The sequence below is a fragment of the Eublepharis macularius genome, chromosome 9 (assembly GCF_028583425.1).
Source record: "Eublepharis macularius isolate TG4126 chromosome 9, MPM_Emac_v1.0, whole genome shotgun sequence".
Taxonomy (NCBI): Eukaryota; Metazoa; Chordata; class Lepidosauria; order Squamata; family Eublepharidae; genus Eublepharis; species Eublepharis macularius.
The window spans coordinates 66590211-66605998 of record NC_072798.1 but is presented as its reverse complement, the minus strand read 5'-3'; the positions used below and the strand labels follow the sequence as shown (position 1 = coordinate 66605998).

Below are 15788 nucleotides of genomic sequence, written 5' to 3'. Positions count from 1 at the left end.
TTGGCTTAGATTTCTTGCTTGCTTCTACTTGAGGACTTTTTGCTCTCACTCTCCTTGACCTTATCCTGAAAGCATCTTTCATCCCACACACACCCAATCTGATCGATCCTAATGCTCAGTGAATTTATTGTAGCTTTAGTGTTGCCATCTTGGTAGCTTGCTGAAGCTTAATTTGCAATTGAATATCCATAAACTCTAAATCCAGTCCTGAGATGACAGCTTCACCTTGCATCATGTTCAGGTCTGCTGAATTTCCTATGAGATCTGAATTTATAAATGAAATATATGGAATATGAAGAAAAACTTGTACAGGTTTCATAAAAGATAGGGAGAAATCTCTGTTCCTCGTATTTGAATCTATCTTTTAAAAAATGTTCCATTGTTTCCTGAAGTAAGAGAAATTTAAATGGACAAAGATACAGACAGTTATAAGGCATGACCTTGATAATATTAAATGTAATATTTTCTTCCTTTACAGTCCAAAGCAGCCTATGTGCTCTTCTACCAGAGACAGGACACAATCAGTGGAACTGGCTTTTTCCCTCTTGACCGAGAAACAACACAAGGTGCTTCTGCTGCAACTGGCATCCCGTTAGAGAGTGATGAAGACAGTAATGAGAATGACAATGATATAGAGAATGAAAATTGTATGCACACTAACTAATGGAAGAACTAGAAGCCATACAGAGAAAAAAAACTTTCTTGTGGGAGATATCTATCAAAACAGTGAAATTACCCACCAAATTAAAAATAAAATCTGAGATGGGAAATTTCAGATGACAGAATGTAAATCCTTACTACATTTTAACTTGTGCAGTACTTGAAGTGAAACACAATGGAAAACATTAACAGAATTTGTCTCTACATACCTTTACAATCTTGTATTCACAAGCTATATATAGGAAATCACAAATAAACCCCTTTACAGTTTCTGCTGCAGTTTGGATGAATTATAGTTTCTTTTTTGATGCAAGTGAATATCAGCTATTTCTGGATTTGGTCTTTTGTGTTAACATCACAAGAATATTACTGCAGAGTCTGGATTTTGGGATGGGTATGTCTCTATACCTGTAACAAATATTGATTTGCCTAATATATGTGATACACAAGCGCAGCAGTATTCTTGAAACACCAAATTTTCAAGTTTCTCCCTGAAATAAATGTTGACTTAAAAAAATAAAACAACAAAATCATGATCAAAGAAAAATAACTTGAAAAGGTGTTTTAACCTTTTGTGGTATAAGTAATTTTCCAGAATATTATGTTCATCTTACTGCTGCTGTGGAACAGGTTCTGGATTTCATGCTGCATTAAGGAATTGAATTTTTCAATTAAATGTAAGTATCCCTCATTGCTTGTTGGATCTACTTTGTAAACATAATTCCTGTTACCTTGCTTATAAGATGTGCGTAACTTTAATCTGGTGTCAGTCCAAAATTTTTAATTGTGCTGTAAGTCCCTTCCCCATTTTTGGTAGTTTGTCAACTTACAAACTACATACAGTGTAATAGGATCCGATTTTTAATAGTAAACTGTATTCATAGTAACGACTGTGCATCAAACTTAGATGACTTTTCCATATAACTTGCCTTCAAATTATTAATGGACAACTGGTTTAAAGGTAGGTCTGTTAATTTTTCATGTGTGTTCTTGGTGGAATTCACCATAGCCTTACATCTTATCTCAAAAGGTAACTTATTATAGAAGAATTGGCATTTGCATGTTCAAGAGTCAGAACCTGTACAGTAAGTAGATAAAGCATACATACCTTGAATTGGATTTTAATTACCCATGTTCAAGGAGCCTGGGATGCCAAAAAATAAGTGTTGACAGTTTGAAACATTTTTATTTGCTGCTTTCCCTTTGATATAGTTGGAAGAATGTATTGTTGATTCATATACAATACTGCCTTTGATAGGAACTCCCTACATGTGGAGGCACACTTCACATATCTACTACCTGAAATCCCACCATTGTTAAAGCAAAAAGTATGATCTTCACTTGAACTAATCAAATACAATAGGTTATAAATTGTGTATTGTAAATAAAGTTCACTCTGTGAGTGCACATTTTGGTAAATTATTTATTTATGTTAGCATTGAAAAGTTTAAAATTGCATTTGACCAGGATAAAAATTTGTTTGTGGACATGGCTATGCTTTATACTTTGATATTAAAAGCTGGTGTTTCATCCTGGTATTTTAAAGCTGCTTTCTGTTTTTTTAAATGTAAGCTAGCCTCCTGCATGACAGAGGTTAAAAATTGTCTGCACTTGAGTTCACTTGGGTTTACATTTGAAATGCGCATGTTTTATTTATACAAATTTCAATAAAGCTATTCAAGGCCTTATTTAGTCTTTTCAGTTTCTTACAAGAAAGCTTTTGGAATAGATCACTATCAAGTTGTCAGCAATCTTGAAACCCTGAAAAGGTTAAGATACCCCTAAGAGCTGACTTTAAAAACTTTTCTTAAAAGTATGTTGTACAGTCCTTCCTGGAGCGCTCTACTTCATCGTTATTTCATTTCTTCCTTGGGTCAAAAGTGTCTGCAAAAGTTTAGCCCACTAAGAATACTTCTCTGTGGTGTGCTAGTTTTCTAACTATAGTAGTGTTTTTCTAAATAGTAATGCATTCACACATTCAATGCCCCTCAAATGCTCAAAGATAAGTATAGAAGAAATTGCTCACACGATGGCTTATGGTAGCATTGTTTGGTATAATTCGATTGGTATTTTTACTTGACAGTGTAAGTTGGGGCAGTTAACACCAGGCCCTTAGCATATAGAATCTACATGTGATGGGGCTCAAGTCTGCTAGCATTAGATAGGGTAACATTAAATAAAAATAGTGGTTGATCTAAAATGTTCTATAAAGTATTTGCTAAGGTGTGTAATGAACTGACTCCTAAAAACATATATTAATCCAGTGAATACTTTCAAGTATATCTAGAACCAAAGACAGTAAAATGTTAGCATTAAAAAATTACTTTATTTCAGAAACATGACCCTTTCCAGTACTACATATGGTGGCTAGTATGATACAATGTCCATGTTGCCTATAGGATCACTGGTTGCTCGCAAGGATCTGGTCAGTGCAAGTCAAGCATCACATATTTCATCTTGACAGCATAAAAGGAACATATTTACTGTATTATTCAGAAGATGCATTTTCTCCATGCTGAGCCCACTGTATCCTGCTTACTTTGAGTAGAAATTTTTGAATATACCTTGGTGCCATGTTTTACTCCTTTGTGTCCCATGAAACGATGGGAGGACAATCCCAGGCCAGCTATTTTGGAGTCCACATCTCACTTAGATGACAAAGAAATGGGTACTCTGCAGAGGAGCAAATTCAGGTGCCGTTATATAAAGCATGCTTTCCTCCAAGAGAGTAAAGTAATATTCAAGATAATACAGCAATCTTTTAACTTTGTTCTTTCCTTTTGTAAGTGGATAACTTGAATTGCTGCTATATGCCAATAAAGGCTAACTTGACTTGACTTGAATATTCAAGATAAGAGAGCCTGGCATTTCTGACAAAAACTGGCACATTTCTGACAAATAAAAAAAACCTGGCACATACTTTGAATTTCTCGGCATTCTACCGCATCTAGTCTGGGCATTGTTACATCATTTTTAAAAAAAACAAATCTTGTTAGGTTGAATATCATATACTTCGAGACTTCATAATATAGTAAGATATTAACACTGGCTCAACTTGGTTCCTAAAATGAAGGAGCTGATATTCATATAGGCTAAGAAACTGAATTTCCTGCTGGTTGTCATATTTTGCTGTGCCTAGAAAGATGGATGAGATTATGAGTATAGATGCCTTTAGAGGGGGATTAGAAATTAATGAATGATAGATACCTCAGTGTGTACTAGCCATTGTGACGAAAGGAAACCTCTATAGACAGAGGCAGCAAATATCTGAATACATGTGCTAGGAGGCAATATCAAGGGAAGGCCTTGGTTTCAGCACCCTGTTAGCTCTCTAAGGTAACCAAATACCAACTGTGTGAAACAGCATGCTGGATTAGATGGACCACTGGTCTGATTGAGCAGGGGAGTTGTGCTCCAAGGAACAGTGTCCCACTGCACTTGCAAAAAAGTACTCTACATTTGTTTTCCTTAACTGAAGGAGATAAGTAGAGAACACAGAAGAAGTATTGGAATGAAGATTTTTTTTCAGTTCTAAATATATTTGTGCTTGATCATGTGCCAGGAGGAGACCCTAACAGAAACTTCTGACAAAACTAAATTTGGAAACAGTATGCTGCCTATTTTTGGTATTCATAAGGTGAACAATAGTCGAATATATAGACAATAGTGGAATAGATCCAAGTAGAGGAAGATAAAAGATGGAAGCTAGCTATCACATTTGGCTGTACCTGAGTATTAGGTATAAGATCCTGGTATAGCAAGGACTTGCCCACACATGCAAGTACATCCAATATCTGCTGTGCTTGAACTGGAGAATGAAGAATATAAAGCTCTTCAAATCTAAGTTTCCTTATTTTCAGATAAACCAAGGAATTTCAGTGTGCCCCATGTTTGTGGGAGCTTTACAATAAAGAGCTTGTGAGAGTTTTGGGCTAGACGTGCAGTTTGAATACTTTGTGTATTATCAAGAAAACACTGGAAGATAATTTTGATAAGTGGAATCATTCATGTCCTCATTCAGAGGAGAATCAATGGGATTCTTGAAGGCAGCATGGTGTAGTGGTATCAGACTAAGATCTGGAACACCCAATTTTGAATTTCCCACTCTGTCATGGAAGCTTGTTGGGTGATTTTGCTCACTCACATCTACTTCACTGGGCTTTGGTGAGGATAAAATGGAAAAGGGGAGGATGTTGTAAGCCACTGTGGGTCCTCACTGGGGAGAAAAGGGTGTGCATGTGTAAGACTTTGACATTAAAAAGCTGCAAGAGCCTAACGTATCCACTTGACCATATTCCGATTCCTTATGAGGGCTTTGCCTGCACTTCTACATTGAATAAAACATTAAGCATTATAAGTAGAACACCTAAAACGAATCTGACCCAAGTTAAATTACATCCAACCACAGATTCTGTTGTTAGTGGTAACTGATTTCATGTAAACAAAGATTGGGAATTTCCCGCTCAGTAGTAACAATGCTTTCCTATTCTGTTGCACAAACTTCAATTGGCATTTGGGGGGCTCGAGAATTAGTTAGGGGTAAATGACACAAGACATGTTTCTGCATGATTTTGGTACACAGTCTACCTTTCACAGGCCTGACTGATCAACAAAGTAGGGAGGTGACTAACCATGAAACCCAGGACATTTAATAGTCTTATTTACAAACTAGGAAACATTTGAGGGTTCTTTCCATGTATGCTTTATGGATAACTTACTAGAAGAACAAAACATGAAGAAGGGAGAACACTCTGTCTTAATCCAGTCTGGAATAAAATAGTGTGACCCCTTTGCATGATGGAACTATTTCTAACTTATTTTCAGTAAAGTACAAGGATGTGAATGTTATGGCTACACAAACATCTATTACCATCTGGCATTTTGTCAACTGGAAACGAGATTGGGTTGATCACAAGCTGAATGGTTAGTCACTAGTTTAAGGCATGAAGAAGGCAAATGAAAAAAATATCTGTATTAAATGTTTCTAGTACAGGAAGCAGAATCATACAATGGCATTATAGCTATCTGTATGAGGTTCATGAGACACCTGGAATGCAGTGTCAAGATTTAGTCATCTATGCATGGATGAATGCAGTATGAGATGGTGTGATGATGAACCACTAAGATGGTTATGTTTTGAGCAAGAGAAAGAACTAGGAAGTGGTAGGCTTGCTGTGAGGAAAGTAGAGTTTTAACTGTGGTAGAGAGAGGGTAGAACTGCTCAACTCCTATTTTGTCTCAGTCTTCTCTTGCAAGAAAAACTGCTCAGCCTGGCAAAAAGAGGACACATGATGAAGAGAGTTGCAGCCAAGGATAAAGGAGTAATATGTAAACACCTGGCTTCTTTAAATTAATTTTTAAGTCTTTAGCGCCAGATGTATTGCATCCTAGAGTACTAAAGGAACTTGCTGATACAACTTCAGAGGCTCTGTCCATAATATTTAAGCATTCTTGGAGAACAGGTGAGGTGCCAGAAGACTGAAAGTGGGAAAATGTTGTCCCCATCTTCAAGAAGGGAAAAAAGAGGATCCAGGTATCTACTGACCTATTCACTTGATGTCCATGTCAAGAAACATGGGCATCATTCTCAGCATTACACAAAAGTAACGGGTCATATGAGGGGCCAATTGAATAGAAATCAACCCCAAACATTAAATTGGCCAATTTTTATTCGCCATCATGCCAGGAATTACATAATTCCCAACATGACACATGGGTACTCCAGAATGTGCAGGAGAGCGCTTCACACCCACTGCCACATTCCCACACCTTCTCCCCCCGCCCCCATTGGTCAGGTGAGAGGTGAGGGGGTAGAGGCTGGGGACAGAATCCCCCACCCCCACTGGGGACAGGCAAGCCTAAACAATACCCTGACTAGGTTATCCAATCAGGCCATGTGGGTGACATGGCATAACAAAAAGGTCTTCAGTTTGTTCTTTGCTAGCTTGCTGCTTTCAAGCTATTGTGAACTGGCAACTGGTCTAGGTATCAGCTTTCAAGCCAATTTGGGTCTCGGACTGGTATCAGTCCAAAAGACCCAAGAACAAGATGGCTTAGAGAGTTCTGTTTAGATTTTAGCTGACAAGATAACACCAGAGTTAGGAGACCAAAATCTGTTAAGTATTTTAGTTTATATTATTTTATTTCTTAGCAGGCACAATTTTTATCTTCGTAATCTTTGCACAATTCTTAATAAATTTTATTAATTATATTCTTGTGGTGTTTCTGTGTTTTGGGGCTTCAGTTTGAATCCAGAATCTTGGCCTAATTAGCCTCCACTACCAAATAACTGGGGTTTTTTTGGAACTCAGGCTGCGGGCCTCTCCTACCTTACAACACTGTCTTCTTCATTAGGAACCAGTAAAGCTGGAGACTTTGTTTCCTCAGTCTCTAAATACAAAGTTAGTTAGAAGGAATTGGTAGCAGCTTGTTATCCTGGGTGGCAAGGGCTTTTGCCCCCCAGAAATGTGTTTTGCTTTTTAAGCCCCCCTCCCCCATGTTCCTCAACAACTTGGGGAACCAGTGACAATCCATAACTGGAAAAGTTTTAGAGCAAATCATCAGTTAGTCCTCAAGCATTTAGAAAGGCTGTGATTACTAAGAGCAAGCACGGGTATCCCAAAAACAAGTCATGTCAGACTAATCTTACCTCCTTTTTAGATACTACTTTGTTGGATTAGGGGAATGCTATGTACATCGTTTATCTTGATTTCATTAAGGTTTTACATTATATTCTTGTTGACAAGTTGGTAAAACGTGGTTTGGGTGCTGCCACTGTTAGGTGGATTTGTAAATTGTTGACTGACTGCACCCAGAGTGCATGTAAATGGTTTCTCATTCTCTTGCAGAGGAGTGACAAGTGCCTCAGGGTTCTCTCCAACACAGAGATGTCTCCTGTGTTGTTCAACTTCTTTATAAATGACTTGGATGAAGGAATAGAGGGGATGCTCATTAAACTTATAAACCATACTAAACTGGAAGGGTAACATAGAGAAGAAGATAGGATAAAGATTCTGGATGATCTTGACAGGCTGGAAAACTGGGCTGAAATTAACAAAATTAATTTCAAGATATTAAAGTTCTCCATTTAGGTAGAAAAAATTAAATGTGTGATTATAGGAATGAGCCTTGTCTTGGCAGCAATACATGTAAAAATAATCTAGGGAGTCTTATAGATCATACACTGATCATGAGTCAGCAGTGTGATGCAGTAGCCAAAAGGCAAATGCAATTTGGGGCTGCATCAATAGAAGTATAGTGTCTAGAACACTTTGCTCTGATTAGCCCTCATGTGGGGTACTGTGTTTAGTTTTGGGCACCACAATCTAAAATGAAATTAACAAGATGGAACATGTCCAAAGGACAACAAAGAAGGTGAGGGGTCTGAAGACCAAGTCCTGTGAGGAAAGGATGAAGGAATTGAGTATGTTTACTCAGCAGAGATGATTGAGAGCATGATAGCCATCTTCTAGTATTTGAAAGGTGTCACATAGAAGATGGAGCAGAGGTTTTCCGTTAGTTTTTGGCTAAACATTAGGAAGAACTTCCTGATCATTAGAGCTGTTCCTCAGTGAAACAGGCTTACTCAGGTGGTGGCGGGCTCTCCTGTTGAGGCATTGAAGCAGACTAGATGGCCATCTGTCAAAATGCTGATTCAATATAAATTTCGGCAGATTGTGAGAGGAAAGACAGGAAAGGATGAGCCAGGGCTCAACTCTTGTGGCCCTTTCTTATGTGCCCAGGGTAACACTGATCACCACTTTGGGTGCAGGAAGGAATTTTCCTGCAGGCCAGGTTGGCCTGGGATCCTAGAGATTTTTTCTCTAGGCATTGAGAAGAAATCATTGGAGCAATGGGGAAAGTAGCTATGAATTCCCTGCATTGTGTAGGGGTTTGGACTAGATGACCCACGGGATCCCTTCCAGAGCTATTTTTCTATGACTGGAGAACTAGTGCATAGATTTAAGGTCATGTGAAAGTAAGAGTGAAGTGTAGTTGTACTTTATATATTCAGATGAAGACAGCATGGATTGTTGGGTGACTTGCTTTCTCTGCAGCATGAACCTTTGCTCACTTATTTAAATTATTTAATATACGGATACTTCAGCTTTCTACTGATGACTTCGATATTTATGAAACTTTATTTAAGTTATATACTGCCTCTCCACCATATTTGGTGTTCGAGGTGATTTACAGCATACATCTAAAAACATTAAAATAATATAAATACAAACATTAAATTCATTAGTACAATATTAAAATAAGAATACAAACATTAAAAAACCAATAATACAAACATCATCATCATCATCATAAACCTTTTAGTGGCATAAAATACAGTAACAAAACAGACCCCCCCCCCCCCGAAAGGTAGGTGTCAAAAAGGTCTCAGCCGGTCATAAACCGTGGTAAGATAAAAAACACAATAAAAAGGTACACAGTAAAGTCTAAGTATTATAAACTCCTGCCCTTAATTTAGAATACAAGCATTAAAATCTATGTATCTAAAAGAGAACAGCACCATCGTTAAATCCTACTCATGCCCATTATCTATAATAAATATATCATATGGAACCAAGCCAATAAAATTTTGATCTCTTATGCTCACATTGTTATCTTCTGCCATCTTAGTAAAGTTTAGTGGTTGCTACTATTATAAGTAATTAACAAACTTAAAATGACTGAAATAAAAACTTTATTCAGGAATCATGATTTCCATGTAATATGGAAATACTGGCATCATCAGTATTTCTTTTTTCCTAAGTATGTATGTTTGTGGTTACCTCAGATATGTTTAGGATTGGATCACAAATTACAATTAAAGGTAAATGGCAGGATGTTATTAAAATGATTTGGAGGCATGTAAGTAGCCCTGTTGAAGGCAGTTAATTTAATCATGTGCATAATGTAACTAATCATGTGTCTGCTCCTAGCGCTGCTGCTTTGACATGTGGATTCTTGGAGTTTGCTTTTTTATTAAAAAAACAAAACAAAACGAATTTGAGCCAGCAGAAGCATGAGAACTCTACTAAAGCTTTAGTTGCCATTTGTAGTGTGGAGGAAATGATTAAGGAGAGCCCTTGTTTTTATCTCATTGCCTTTCACATTTGGACCCATGTTTGTCCTGTAAACTCATGGGTAGCACTTCTTCAGGTATCTTAAGGAGTGAGCTGTGCCTCACAAAAGTTCATACTGTAATAAATATTAATCATTAAGGTGCTGCTAGACATTTGTTTTATCCTGCAGCTATCAAGTGTACACATTTGGAAAAACACTATAGTCCAATATTTACAGTTGCCAATCCAGTTTAGAAAATTCCTGGAGATTTAGGCGTGGAGCCTAAGAAGGACAGAGTTGGGGAGATGAGGGAGCTCAGCAGGGATGTGATGCCAAAGTGTCCACCCTCTGAAGCTGCCATTTTCTCCAGGGGAACTGTCGTATGGAGATCAGATGTAATTCAGGAAGAACTCCAGCCCCCACCTGAAGGCTGGTAACCCCATTAGTGACACTCTAAGTTGGGGGGGGGAAGCTTTAGTCATTCATTTGAAGGAGTGGTCTATCATTTAATACCCTACAAGCATTCCCCTATCAAAGGGGTGAATTTCTGATACAAACCGTAATGGGAGGACGGTCGGGGACACGCAAATAAATCTGCCATAATGTACAGTTTGATGACAAGCCTGTGATGCCAGAGGTTACTCTCGTTGCTACGTCTCCTATAATTAAATAACGCACGTAACTCTACGGAGCCCCTTATTTTTTGGCCAGGGCAAGCCTGAGGAAGCGACTTCGGCGCCTCAACAAACGAAAGCCGAGCAAGGAAGTCTGATGGCCACAGAGAGTGGCGCCGCGCCTCCAGAAGGCCTGTGGGGCTGCGCCCCGTGAGCTGGAGCCTCCCCAGCGACTCCACCGGTGGGCCCGCTCTGGCGGGTCGGTGCAGAGGGAAATGCACTCTGCCCCTGCTCCGAGGCCCTGATCCTTCCCTGGGCTTCGTCACGGAGCGCTCTTCTCAAAGGAAGCGCTAATCTTGCGCCCCCAAATCCTCCTTCCCGCTCGGCTGCCTGCCGCCCCAGCCTTTGGGGCCTCAGCGGCTGCGAGGAGCTCTCCCCGCTCCGCCCCTTCCCGGGCCGCTGCGTGCGGAAGCGGGGCTGACGTGCGGCGGCAGCAGCGGCGGCGCCCGGCATTGTGGGAGCGCGAGCGGACGTGGACGCGGCAGGGCCGGCCTGGGAAGAACCGGCCTGCCTGCCTGCCTGCCTCGCTGGACGGCGCCTTCCCTCCGCCCTCTCCTCCGGCTTTCTAGGCTCAGGGGGCGCCACCTCCCAAGACAGTGACGCTGGCTCGGCCGGCCTGTCCCTTGTCGGCCTCCCGTCGTTGCTGCTGCCGCCGTCGCCTTTTTCGCACCACGGCGGAGCTATGGCCGGCACTAGCAGTCCGGAGGCCGTGAAGAAGCTGCTGGAAAACATGCAGGGCGACTTGCGGGCCCTGAGCATGGAATGCCGCAAGAAATTCCCGCCCGTCAAGGAGGTGAGCGTCCTCGGGGAGAAGGGCGGGGGGGGGTCTTCCCTGGGGTGTGCCGGGCGCTGTACGAGGCGGGGGTGTGTCCGGGGCAGAAAACAAGATCTTGAAAACTTGTTTTGGTCCCTCCTTTCCTTTACTGCCTGCACATAAGTAGCTTTTAGGGGGCTCAAGTGGGGGTACCGCCTCCTCCTCCTTGTCCTCCCTTCCGAACCAAAGCCCGATCTGGAGCAGAACTCGTAGGTGCCGGTGGGGATCGCAAAGTTTGGAGTTGTTGTCCAGCTACACCACTTTCTGCTTTCACCTCTCTAAAAGATCTGGGTTGCTTCGCACTCTTGGAAGACTTCGGTCTCTAGTGGACGAACTTTTTAATGGAACATCCTGTACCTAGCGATGATGACTTTTTCCAATAACTTTTCCAGCTCAGTTGACGTTTTCGGTACACATGCAAACCCGGTTACTTCGGCTATCAGACAGCTTGGAAAAGTTGAAATCCCTGTGTGAAAGCTAGAGGTTTTCAAGGCCTGACTGACAGCAGCAGGTTTCCTTTAAGCAGTGTATCCTTTGGGGGGGGGGGGCGGTTATTATGTATCGAAAACTTTTTCCTCAGTATGTCCAAGGATTTTTTTTACATGCTTGATAAATAAAAACTTCAGTGTGTATTTGTGCAGTTAAGAAGAAACCTGTCAGTTTCGTAGCTCTTCGTAATTCTGAAATGGAGTGATAGTTCAGGGGTATGTGCAGCTGTCATTTCTCTGTGCTGCTGAGTTTGTGTGTAGATCCAGATATGCAAATTTGACTCTGTCAAGCGGGGACTGAATAGAGACTATGAATGGTTATCACATTACCACAGGTAACAGATTCTCTTTACAGAGGCGTGATCTGGGGGAGCCCAGTGACGCCTGGTGTGGGCTTTCGGGGACCACAGTTCTCTTTGTCAGATGCAGCTGGCAGGGAGAGCTGTGGTCATCGAAGGCTTATACTACATAGGAATTGGATACCTTCACTGCTACAAACTGACTGCACACCAAAAGGAAATGTTTACATTTCCAAGCAAAGGAATGTTTTGATAGCCTCCATGCTAATTGCATTCTGCCTTCTTGTGATTTATGCCCCCTCCCTTTTTTCTCTCTCTTTCCCCCTCCTCTTCTGTATCTGCCCAGTTTTGATCAGGCATCTGACGAAGAGAACTTGATTCTCGAAAGCTTATGCTATAATAAAATTGGTTAGTCTTAAAGGTGCTACTGGACTCTTTTTGAGTTTGTGTGTGACAGCAAATATGTTACCCACAGGTAATTCATGCTTCCATTGCCTCCTAGCTGTCATTATTATCCCATGCAAAACTGATCGATTACATTCTCACATGTAAAATGTTATCTGTGTTATCTATCCCCCATCTATAATATTAAGGATTTGTTTTGCTCTTTTTACTTGATAATGTAAGTTATATTTATATAACATTTTTGAACATAACTTTCATATGTATTGTCGAAGGCTTTCACGGCCGGAGAACGATGGTTGTTGTGGGTTTTCCGGGCTGCATTGCCGTGGTCTTGGCATTGTAGTTCCTAATGTTTCGCCAGCAGCTGTGGCTGGCATCTTCAGAGGTGTAGCACCAAAAGACAGAGATCTCTCAGTGTCCTGAGAGATCTCTGTCTTTTGGTGCTACACCTCAGGACACTGAGAAATCTCTGTCTTTTGGTGCTACACCTCAGGACACTGAGAGATCTCTGTCTTTTGGTGCTACACCTCTGAAGATGCCAGCCACAGCTGCTGGCGAAACGTCAGGAACTACAATGCCAAGACCACGGCAATACAGCCCGGAAAACCCACAACAACCATAACTTTCATAGTTTGTGATAATTGAGGGTAAGCACTGTAACCTCAAATAGAATACTTTTTATTTTTTTATTATTTGTGTTATTTATAGTCCCACTCTCTCACTGAGACTTAAGGTGGATTACTCAATGAGAGTCTGTACATCAGTATAGTCAACTTAAAAGACAGGTTTTCTGCTGTTAGTATAGAAGGATCTCTGAGTCTGTGAACTAAATCTGTCCTCTGGTTGTTTTAGGATATTGACATATGTAAAAAATCCAGGGATACTTGATGGCGGAAGCATTTTAATTATTTAGTTAGTGACTATTTTGATCAGTGCTGTAACAGGTATTGCCAACATAATGTGTTCCATTAAGATATGGGGTGGCAAGTACATTATCTGCAATAAGAAGGTATTTTAAATGTACATTGATTAGCTTTGCCGTGATTAGCATAAACTTTATATAGATGCAAACCTAACGATTGCTGCATTTTTGGGTACAATAATTCTCTTTGATAATAGTGCAGATAGCACTAATCAGTTGGTTAAAAACATAATTTTAAATTGTAAAATATGAATTAATAATACTCATTAACTGTCATGAAGGGGTTTTTGAGGGTTATGAGTTATTTATGAGTTATTTGGGACTCTAAAAATTGTGCTATATACATTTTGGGACTTGAACCCAAAACCTTCCACTTAAACAATTCACAGCATTTAGCTGAAATCTACTGGGTACCACCTAAGTGGGTTGGCTTGCAAGGCTAATAGCCGTAGATATTGTGTAGAGTTCATCAGAAAGGGATAAAGTGGAATAACTGCCAGGCAGTCCTTATGACAATTTCTGGGATAAATTTCAAAAGACTTCTGTGTATCTACAGAAGCTTTTTCTACTATAAAATGCTGCAGAACTTAATATCAAGATGTGAGGTTGTAGGGGGCTAGCAAATTGGTAGTAATCAGAAAATGTACTTGTTTTAAAATTCTGAAAGAAGGATAAATAGGAAGATATGTTGTCTGTTTCTATTGATAAATGTTGTTTTTAAAAAAGTCGCCTTTGTTCTTTGTTAGCCTGTAGTACATGCCTGGCTTCTAAATTAGGATTGAACTGCATGGTACTAATTGCACAAAGAATGTTAACCAATTATTTCAACCCATTAGTAGATGCTATTGAAATAGCTTCTTCATTAATAGAAACAAGGAAGCAACTTTATTTTTATTATTACATCACTGTTCTCTTTTATTTAAGCAGCATACAGTTTAGCAGGATCTGTGGTCTGTAGTAGAATACTGTTTATTGTGCAAAATTTGAAATCCCCTCTCCTTATACACGTGTACTCAGAAATTCCATTCATTCAGTAGGACTTCCTTTGAAGTTAGTGTGTATTGGGATACAGCCTTTATCTGATTTCATCTTCCATGAATTCTTAAAGTCCATTGAAGGATGTCCTGGGGCATTTGGACTCATGAAAATGGCATGAGTGAAGAACAGGAGAACTTCCTCTCCCCATGCTGCAGTTCTGAACACCCTACAGCGCTTGTAAAGTGTAGGAAATCTAACAGTAAAATGGTGGTGGTCCCTGGGAATGCCAAGTTGTCTAGTTTGGTCCATAGATGTGCTAGTCATGTATGTTCTGAGTGGACAATGCAGGTTTTGGTAGGCTTTTCATGTGTCAATATATCCAACTTGGAAAGTTTTTCAGCACTGAGGAATGCATTGAAACCCTATAAACTGAAAAGCTTTGGCCAGTACTTGTATTTTAGCTTGCATCTTTAAAAGTGATGCTTTTTCAGAGCTTTTAAATTATATATTGTTAATTGTGCTCAGCTAGTTTTACATTGTAATAATTCAGTCAGGTGATACTAGCAAGTAAATGAGTTAACTTCTCTCTCTGTTGCCAGTCCACACAGACAGTTTATTTAGATTGTTATTTTATGCTGATGGTTGATCTTTAATAGCAGTGTTTTTCTAGCAGTCAGCAGCACTGAATATAAACTAGGATTGCAGTTTTACAAAAGGGTCAGGTTACTGCTGAAGAGACGTATCTGGTCCCTAGGAGCACAAACTAAAAGCAGGCTAATAGGGACTACTAGAAAGCAGTTGGACCTTTTCAGTCCAATACAAAACCTAAGAAAATGTTATTACTCTCCACAACTGTAGACATTTTATATGTATTCTTTTAATGCTTCAAAGTTAGGTGCAGTTTTTTCACCTCAGAATCAACACATACATTGGTGTGCAGAGTCCCACAGGGAGCAATACTCTCCCCATTATTGTTTAACATCTATATGCTCCCACTTGCCTAGTTGGTGCAAAGTTTTGGACTTGGGTGTCATCAATATGCAGATGACACCCAGTTGTATCTGATGATGGATGGCCGGCCCGGCTCAGCCCCAGATGTCCTGGAACATGCTTTTGCAACCGTGACTGGTTGGTTGAAGCAGTCGGCAGAAACTGAACCCGACAAACATGGATGTCCTGTACTTGAGCCACGGGGGATTAGGTTTGGGACTCCGGCTCCTGGCCCTCAATGGGGCACCATTAGTGCCAGTTCTGAGAGTTAAGAGCCTGGGAGTGATCTTGGATGCCTCCCTGAAAATGGAGGCACAGGTCACAGCAGTTGTCAGGTCCTCTTTTTTCCATCTGCAGTAGACCAGGCAACTTGTTCTTTACCGGTCAACCCGTGACTTAACTACAGTGATCCAAGCAACAGTCATCTCTAGGCTAGATTACTGTAACTCACTCTACGCAGGGATGCCCTTGAGCCTGACCCGGAGATTACAGCTGGTACAA

The 15788-nt window shown here is 40.3% G+C and overlaps 2 protein-coding genes across 4 annotated transcripts in view; both read left to right on the top strand.

Annotated features, from left to right (window-relative positions):
- USP15 (ubiquitin specific peptidase 15) overlaps positions 1-2348 on the top strand; it is a 75409-nt gene extending 73061 nt beyond the window's left edge. For both annotated transcript variants that reach the window (XM_054988376.1, XM_054988375.1), the window contains one exon: positions 479-2348. In XM_054988376.1, the coding sequence (XP_054844351.1) occupies positions 479-664 (186 nt within the window). In that variant the 3' untranslated portion in view covers positions 665-2348. The remainder of the gene's footprint in view (positions 1-478) is intronic.
- An 8516-nt stretch (positions 2349-10864) lies between these two features.
- Positions 10865-15788, top strand: part of MON2 (MON2 homolog, regulator of endosome-to-Golgi trafficking) — an 80754-nt gene continuing 75830 nt past the window's right edge. For both annotated transcript variants that reach the window (XM_054988031.1, XM_054988030.1), the window contains exon 1: positions 10865-11184. In XM_054988031.1, the coding sequence (XP_054844006.1) occupies positions 11074-11184 (111 nt within the window). In that variant the 5' untranslated portion in view covers positions 10865-11073. The remainder of the gene's footprint in view (positions 11185-15788) is intronic.